This window comes from Populus nigra, chromosome 12, assembly GCF_951802175.1.
Source record: "Populus nigra chromosome 12, ddPopNigr1.1, whole genome shotgun sequence".
In the NCBI taxonomy this organism is placed as follows: Eukaryota; Viridiplantae; Streptophyta; class Magnoliopsida; order Malpighiales; family Salicaceae; genus Populus; species Populus nigra.
The window spans coordinates 15,918,792-15,927,828 of record NC_084863.1 but is presented as its reverse complement, the minus strand read 5'-3'; the positions used below and the strand labels follow the sequence as shown (position 1 = coordinate 15,927,828).

Below are 9,037 nucleotides of genomic sequence, written 5' to 3'. Positions count from 1 at the left end.
TTGTTGTATTTGCTTAGGAACCAAGACACTTTCTTGCAGTGAAAACCAGTGCCATCTACTGGGCATGCAGAACTTCATTTTTCTTGCAAGTTTCAAGGTCTGGTAGTGTGTTCGTTCGTTCCAAAGAAGTAAATTAAGCGAGTCACTGTTCTGTACAGGAAATGCTGATGCCGAGGTCTCATGCTATTCTCGTTGCTATCTCTTCTCTGATGGAATGGATCCTGATCAATGCTGAGTTGCCATGCATTCCAGTCCAGGACAATGTTTTCGGGGCTTTTTTTTAGCCAAGAGCAGAGATTCCTTCGACAATGTACGTACCCTCCAAGTTAATTAGGAGGAATACTTCAAATATCTGCCATGAGGTTGAGGAGCGGTGGCTTAGGAAAAAGAGGTGTTAATTTTCACTACTGTATACATTACACCTTACTTGCCTGGTTACTCTCATCTAACTCCTATTGCAGGCCTACCTGACGTAGATGTAAAGGAATATCTGATAAGCCAGCCCATTTTCACCAATTAAGAAGATGCAGAAATTGCAGTGCATGTCATGGATGTGGATCGAGCCTTGGAGTCGACAAGCCACTAGCAGAGGGAACATGGACCCAATCGGTATATATTGGAGTACTTATAATTCTGTCATTCACAGTAGATTCAACAATTCCGCCATTGATTGGCCTTTAGAATTTTTTTGTTGCTCATCTTTTGGAGCCCCTTGCTATGTATGTTGGCTTTTGGCTTTACTCCATGTTTTATGTTTACTGGCTAGTAGAGGACACAAGATTCTTAGCAGCAGCTACTAGTATTTATATAGTATTTGAGAGTAACAATGATTGCAAGCTAACCTTCCTTCCATGGCACTCAACTCATGAAACCATCAGTGATATATATATTGGGTGGTTGATTTCCTCGAGGCTTGAAAAACACACTAGTAGTCAACTAAAATGAAAAGATATTTTCGATTCAGATCATATTATTTGTATTCTCTTATTTACATATTATTTTTTATTCAAGTCAAGTCATATTACGATATTATGGTCGACTGAAAACCTTGAGTTACTGGGTTGTTTCTTGTAATTCGATTTTTGGAAGTGACCACCCTCCAAACTTGTGTCCATAATATATATATAAAAAAGAAAAAAACACATTAATTAAACAAAAAAGCAAGTTAATTTTGAAGGAGAGGCGGCTCGATCCGGAAACGCGGGTCAACCCGTATTTTTTTAAAAAATACTTTTTTTATTAAAAGTTAATTTTTTAAATATTTTTAGATTATTTTAATATGTCGATTTCAAAAATAATTTTTTTAAAAATAAAAAATATTATTTTTATATATTTTTAAATAAAAAAAATACTTTAAACCTTAATCGTAATTTCCATATATATATATATATATATATATATAGCCCGCCAGGGTGAGGTTACCCCCAGATTCTACTAGTACCAGTATGACTACTCATCGATACTGTATAGCTCATCAGCATCTGATTTGCTCAATTTAATAATTCGAAGCCTTGTCAATGGCTTCTTGGGATCCACACATTCTTGTCTCCAGGACAGCATGCACTGCCATGTACCTTTCAAGCAGGCTTCGTAGCTAGGAATCCTATGTTCATCTTCACATCTGCCTTGTGATATCAAAGCCTTACTCCATCCTCGAGCAAAAGAAAGTACACTTCTTTTGCTAGGAGATTAATTAATTTTAACCCTAGCCAGTTGAGATCAGAGGGCTTGAATCCTATCGGTTTTATTTAAAATTAATTGGGAAATTCTTGAGTCACTTTCCATGTAACAAAACCAAGGTAATATTTATCTCTCTGATTTCTTCATCCAAGTCAACATTATAGGAAAAACTTGCAATTTTTTCTTAAGAAGATCTGATAATTCAAAATTATAGTCAAAAGTATATGAGGAATCTGGATTAGTCTTGGACAGGTGGGAACTATTATTTGATCGATGCTGGTTGGAATTACTCCATTAATTACAGGCTGTGTTCATTGCTGGGAGATGCTCCTGATTGTTGTAAATGCTAGCTTTAGTAAATTCTCTCTCATGGCGATTGACATAGCTAGAGGGCAAAAATAGGATCCACCTCCGTGTACATGCTATCTTCTGTAATTTTTATCTATGTATTTTTTTATTTTTTTACTTGAGGACATTAAAATCATTAAAAAATACTAAAAATCATCAATTTAATATTTTTTCATGCCAAACACACGTTTAGAACCTATCAAAACACAAACATATTATGTACAATACGATACAAAGTTATTTTTAAAAGTATTTATCAATTAAAAATATATTAAAATGATATTTTTTTTAGATATGTTTTTATACTTGTGAAATTAACAAATTAAAATTATCAAAACACAAAAAAAAAAAATATTAATTTTATAATTTTTCGAACAAAATACAATTAATTAATAAAGCTTGATAATTTCAGGTGGTATTATTGGAAGAAGAGATAAATACTAAGGCGTGTTTGGGGGTGATAGAAAGATATTAGCAGCATGCCACAACACAAGCATCTCTTTCTAAATAAATAAATAAATAAATGTGTTAGCCAGCCAGTTGCCAAGTATGTGGTTCACAGGCCAAACTCCTCCCTCGGCTGGCAATTAATTATTTGATAAGCATCCCTTGGTTTGCTTGGTAGAAAATGACAGCCTTGGCTGCACATGCCCTTCTAAGGAATGCAACCAAAGGAAAGCGAGGTCAAATGCAAGCAGTGCCATGTAAATTAAGTTGGGTTATTATTTACAATAATTGCATAAGACACAAGGTTCGATTATCTTGTGTTGGCCGAGCAAATGAATTTGGATATATTCATGGATGTTGTCAAACTAGATCTGAATGATTAATTCTAAAAATTTATGACTCGGATTATAGTCCGAGTCAATCAAGCTTCAAATAAAATTGATCTATGTGGCTGAGTAAACACCAAAGAATTAAGATTGAAATGATATTACATGATGGCTCGTGAGCGAGTCGAGCCAATAACCCTAGCCCTTTTGTGGATGGGAGCTTGAAGAGGGTCCAACATCTATGATTTTGATTATTGACCAAACACGACCTTAGAATAGGCGGTGTGGTCGTGGATGTTGTCACAGGGATAATTTTTCGTCGCAATCTTAATCCCCGCGCGGTAGTCTAGTCCCGTTACTAGACTTAGCCTTCCTCCCAAGATACTCGTGTTTGCCTAAAGTCTAAGTGTTTCACACACCCAGAGGTTTTCCCCACAACTCTAAACAATTTCGGCAGTCAAGAACACAAGCCAAGGATCAATCACAACACAATAATCACACAAGCAATTTACAGGTAACAACCCAACCTTTATTAATCCATCAACAAAGGAAATACACAATAACAATGTAAGTGTGCTATGCACAATCCCCTCTGCATGCTACACTTGTTTTGGCCATATGTAATACACATACATACAATGGAAGTTACACATAAAATTGCCCTTTGACAGATTCATTCCCTCTAGACAGCCCACTACAAAGACAGTCAACTTCCTCGTAACTGCCCGCAAGTAACTTCCTTGGTCTGCCACCCAACAAACCAAACTGCCCAAACTGATTTCTCAAGCTGCCAGTCCTCACGTGCAACTCAAGGTGTCTTAGGCAGTCCATCACCTAAGTCTAGCATGGTGCGAAGCACGCAACCGTTATACTTGCTGCCGCAATCTGCATTGCCCACGCATACTGCCTAGCAGCGACTCATTGGCACGCCCTCGCGCCTAAGGCTGTGACAGGAGCTTGAAGAGGGTCCAACATCTATGATTTTGATTATTGACCAAACACGACCTTAGAATAGGCGGTGTGGTCATGTATGTAAATGAGCAACGTGGTTTTTCTTTAACCAAGGAAAGTAAAATAAAGGAAAACGGACAGGGCAGAGAATCCTATACAGACAGAGAGCTGCTGGTTGGGAGATGTCTAATCCAAAACTTTAAGACAAGATTGACCAGGAGAAACTTTTCTGTTCGAGGATCCATCCTAGTAGTACATGGGTGGCGGGAAGGGAGTGTAGCAGCAGTGATGGCGTGCGTGATGCATGGATCCCTTTACCATTCAAACAAAGGATGCGAGCGAATATTCAAGACCCAGCATGTGAAGCTGCTCCAATCCCATTACAGCGTCCACCTCTCTCTCTCTCTGACCATCCCTTCACTACATCATATTTAAGCCGCCGCCCTCCACGCCTTGAATGGTAAAAATCTCGTCATCTTTTATTATTAAATATTTGATCAGTAAATCTCAGAGAACCGGGGTGAGAACAGCATTAAACCCTAAAGATTATAGGGGGGAAAAGGGAGTGATCCACAGTCGCTAAGATGTTAGAGCCCCTCGCTCACCTTTTCTCAGCAAATCTTCCTTTTTCTCTCTTTTAACTGTCCATCTATCCATGTGTCTCTGTCACCCTCACTTTGGGCATTTTACACATGCTTTGTTCTTCTTAATGGTAATAATTTCAATCCTTTTCATTTCACACACCTGTAAAATGTTGTGTAAAAACCTTGTTGAGTACAAGAAAGGAAGCCCTGTTCCCATCCTTTTAAACCCCACCATTAATACTACTGCGCTACTAAAAGCCCACCACCATTTATTACTTCTATTTCTTTTTCTTCCCCTTCTTTTAGCCTTCCTTCCCCTTGACTGACTGACTCACCTTTCCACCCCCCCTCCTCCTCCTTTTCATATTTCCCTTGTTTTTGTGTGTGTGTTTGTGTTTTGTTATACGATTATCAATAAGAATCATCATCATCATGTCAGGCTTATACACACACAACTTCTCACCTGTAAGAGCATCTCCACATGTAAGAACAACCCCTGATGTTGACAGGTACTTGTTTTCTATCTCTGTTTCGATTTCCTTCTATCTTCTTTGTCTTTGTTTCAAAGTTTTGATTGATTTTTTTCCTGGTTTTTCTTTTCCTAGCGGTCAATATCTGGCAGAGCTGTTCGAGGAGCACCAAAAGTTTGAACCTTTCATGCAAGTCCTTCCTATCTGTAGCCGACTTTTGAATCAAGGTTCTTCTTTTATCTTCTTATATAATCTCGATCTCTTTGATTCTTTTTAGTTCTTCATGATCTTGGTGCTATATATGTTAAGTAATCCCTTTCCCTCTTGTTTATAATTGTTGTTATCTATGAGGAAAAACCAGAAAACATGATTTCCTCCCTTTTAAATTTTATTTTTCCCTGATGCTGCGCTTCTTTGAATGTTGTAGCCCTCTTTCTTAATTGTTTTTGAATGGATGAGAGATATATGTATATGGTTCTCTTTAAACTCAATCCTTTTTTATGCTTGGACAATGTTAGTCAAGCTACTTCTTGCGAAATCAATTGATTTAACATGATTGAATCTATCGAGTCCTATCTCTACGCTCCACTATGCATTGACTGTTTCACACTTTGTGGTTTCCATGGATGAGAATAAAGCACCAATCAAAGTAGCTTAAATGTGATGTTAAGGTTGCCAACCCCAGTGTATCTAGCGGAAAAGCAATTTACAACATGCCAAGCTGTTTCTTGGATAATTTAGAAGTAGTAGGAGGCATGTGAGTTGTTATATTCTCCACGCTTGCAAAATCAATCACTGTAATGAGTCATTGTCTAAAACATTCAAGCAGTCCAACTTTCAGGGATAGATGTCATGTCTAATTAATTTCTATTATTCTTGAAAAATATGAATGTTATATAAGAAGTGCACATAAATCACCAGCCTTTTGATTGCAAAAATCCTCGATTTCTATTTGCTTGTGACGGATCACATTTGTAGGGAATCTCTCTAAAATGTATTTCATAAATCAATATCGTGTCTCATCTCAAGCTAAGTAAGGTGTTTTTTTAACTCATCGTCTTGCTGATTTGCTAGTATTGATGGTGGTCCTGAGCAGCCATGTGGTTAATGTGTATACTCTATGCTGATTACACTCCAGTACTCTACGTACTTTGACCACTTAAATTATAAGCATGTAAACTTCAGCAGGAGAATGGTTATAGTATTTTTCATTTTGTTATTCCAGAAAAAAAAGAAATTAAAGTATTTCTTTATGTTAGCAGAGATATTGAGGGTCTCTGGAAGGACCCCCAACCAGGGGTTCAGTGACTTTGACAGACTACAATATGGAAGCCTGAGCCCTATGGCGTCTTCTGACATGATTCCAAATAATATAGGAACAGGCTTCAATGGGTGGAATGGACTCCAACACGAAGTAAGTATTTCAACTACTCAAATGCATCCCTCTTCGGCTTGGCATTCCTGTCAATGATTTTCTATTCTAACCCAAATACTTGGGTCTATTGTCAAATTCTAGACCAGTGTATTTACATGAACAAAATGCATGGAATTTGAAATATCTAGAATAAGATATGAAAACAGATATGAGAGTGCCGTACCGGTTTTCCTCAATATGATGTACCTACATCTTTTTTATAATTTAACTAGACAAGAACTGCTAGTTGCTGATTATATTTTGTTTTCAGAGGGCTACTTTTCATCAAGAACCTATATTTTGGTAGGTTGAAAATGGTCTGGTTTTTTGCCCCAGTCAGCAGATGAATCTTCTTTAGTTGGTTAAGTTTTCATTTTCTGGCATTCGCTCAGTTTTCCTGAGTTTCAGCATATGTGGTTTCTGCTCCATCAAGATTTGTGGCATTGTGCTTGCTGGTCAAGCCAAGCAAGCTCCTTTGTTCATCACTAGCTGCGAAGTGGATGCTTTGCATCTTACCTATGAAACTGATTTACCATGGTTTTGCATCACATGCTTTTTCTGTTTCTTTCGCGTGAAATATTGGTTACGCTAGCATGAACTCATAGCCTCATCCTCATTACATGACAGAGATTAGGACCACAGGGGATGAGTATAGACTGGCAAGCAGCTCCGGCGAGCCCAAGTTCCCATATTGTGAAGAAAATATTGCGCTTGGATATTCCAGTTGATAGCTATCCAAATGTAAGCAATGCATTCACTTTGGAATGTATTATGTTGATATCTACGTATTGTTCAGACAGTAAAAGGCTATAATGTACTAAATGCCTGATTTCTTTGTGGACTTCAGTTCAATTTTGTCGGGCGGCTTCTGGGACCTAGGGGAAATTCACTAAAGCGAGTGGAAGCTTCTACGGGCTGCCGTGTGTATATTAGAGGAAAAGGTTCCATAAAAGACCCAGAAAAGGTAATGTGTTTTCCCTTCAGAATAGCTGTTAGCTTGGGAGTGGCCTCTTTGATTCCTGTAAAGGCAGTCAAACTTATTAAGCCTTTTTTGTTATCATATCCATCATAACAATGTACATGCTAAGCTACCAGAGGTTCAGCTTGAATGTGCCTGTTTTAACAGAGTTTTCATTTCTTTTTTTACTCCAAAGGAAGAGTCTTTAAGAGGAAGGCCAGGTTACGAGCACCTAAGCGAGCAGCTGCACATTTTAATTGAGGCTGAATTACATGCCAACGTTATTGATGCGAGACTGAGACAAGCACAGGAAATCATAGAAGAACTGCTCAAGCCTGTGGTATGTCTTTGAATACAATCCTTTTCTGTTGTTCTATCCGGCTTTTCTAGCAGTTTAAGGAATGCGACTCATATTTGATTCATGTTATTTTTTTTTCTATCAACATGCTGGTCTCACAATTGTTATCAGTAGAAATTTTGTTGCCTATGTTGCTTGTTTATCATGGCCTGCATATGATCAAGGGCGACGATGGACTTCTATTTATATTTTTCTCAGTACGCTCATCCTCAATGGAACAATTATGCTATCAGAATTAGAAGACATCCTCTGGCAAACTTGCAGTGCTACCGATGCACCCTTTCATTGAATCCCGACTCCTTTTTCTCTGCTTATGGCATTCGTATTTTGATTTTATATTACTTAAGATCCATGTGTTAGTATCACATACGTTTTGTAGTCTCCTACCCTACTGTTCAAGACAGTGAGATTGCTGTGTGATTGAAATTGCAGGATGAGTGTCAGGATATGTACAAGAGGCAACAGCTGCGAGAGCTAGCAATGCTGAATTTGAGTTATAGGGAAGACAGCACAGGTGGGAGTGGCAGCGTCTCTCCCTTCACCTCAAGCGGAATGAAGCGGGTCAAAACCGGTCAATAACAACGTTTGATACGGCCGGTCCAATCTCCTCTTTGGTGGATCTCTGAAAGACTCCTTGGAAGGAATGTCATAAATATAGTTATGTATTGCTCTGCTCTACTGATGGTGGTGGTGGCATGTCAAATTCTGTACAGCTAGCTGCAAACAAGTATGGTTTGGCGAGTTGGTGATAGTTTGAAACAGGTCATTCTTTGTTAACCAAAAAAACAAACACTAGCAAAAAACAATTGGAAAGGAAATAGAAATTCATTTTTTTTTTTAAAATGCAATTGTTTGTTTGCAGTCGTACACATAGAAGAGTGATTATATTTTTTTAAAAAATATGTTTAAAAATCACCAAATCTACTTGGTCAGTCTGTAATATAAGGAATGCCAAAGCCAATAGTTGCTAGCTGCAAACATGTTGTTCTTGGAGGGGGGGATGAAGGAAGGACTGACTCGCTAGCTTAGCTGCAAACATGTTCTTCTTGGAGGGGGGGATGAAGGAAGGACTGACTCGCTAGCTTATTTGCTTTCTTACAATGAAGGAAGGACTGACTCGCTAGCTTATTTGCTTTCTTACATTGATTACCTTCTCGCTTAGCTTACCTCCTCCTGGATGTGCGACGAAACTAGATGAGATGAGATACATCTCCAATGATAGGATAATAACGATGGATGGACAACGACCAGCAGGGTATACCTTTTTTTCCCTCACTAAATAAAATTTAAAACGAAATAAAAATAAGCAGTGGGAGTTGAGTTTTAGGCTATGTTAAAAATATATATTTTTAAAATAAATAAATAAATTATTTTGATGTATTTCCAAATAAAAAATACTTTGAAAAATAATCATTACTGTATTCCTAAACGCTTAGCTAGTTTGGTCTGTTTATGTATGCAGAATTATAAAAAAAAAAATATTTTTTATTCCAACCATAAT

The 9,037-nt window shown here is 37.7% G+C and overlaps 1 protein-coding gene across 2 annotated transcripts; it reads left to right on the top strand.

Moving 5' to 3' along the window:
- The first annotated feature begins 3,977 nt into the window (after positions 1-3,977).
- On the top strand, positions 3,978-8,379 carry LOC133669300 (KH domain-containing protein At3g08620-like). Of its 2 annotated transcripts, XM_062089386.1 has the most exons (8): positions 3,978-4,212; positions 4,776-4,845; positions 4,942-5,033; positions 6,069-6,220; positions 6,848-6,961; positions 7,068-7,184; positions 7,375-7,518; positions 7,969-8,379. In XM_062089386.1, the coding sequence occupies exons 3-8, from the start codon at positions 4,994-4,996 to the stop codon at positions 8,113-8,115; spliced, it is 714 nt and encodes a 237-aa protein (XP_061945370.1). In that variant the 5' UTR covers positions 3,978-4,212; positions 4,776-4,845; positions 4,942-4,993; the 3' UTR covers positions 8,116-8,379. The 2 variants fall into 2 exon arrangements, with proteins under 2 accessions (XP_061945370.1, XP_061945369.1); XM_062089385.1 differs by lacking the exon at positions 3,978-4,212 and having other exon boundaries at positions 4,543-4,845.
- The last annotated feature ends 658 nt before the right edge of the window (positions 8,380-9,037 follow it).

What these genes read in the sequence shown, in the direction of transcription:
- LOC133669300 (XM_062089385.1), top strand. Translation starts at nt 4,769, where the DNA reads ATGTCAGGCTTATACACACACAACTTCTCACCTGTAAGAGCATCTCCA. An exon ending in CAGTTGATAGCTATCCAAAT is followed by an intron (nt 6,962 to 7,067) that starts GTAAGCAATGCA and finishes TGTGGACTTCAG; the next exon opens with TTCAATTTTGTCGGGCGGCT. An exon ending in CCATAAAAGACCCAGAAAAG is followed by an intron (nt 7,185 to 7,374) that starts GTAATGTGTTTT and finishes TTTACTCCAAAG; the next exon opens with GAAGAGTCTTTAAGAGGAAG.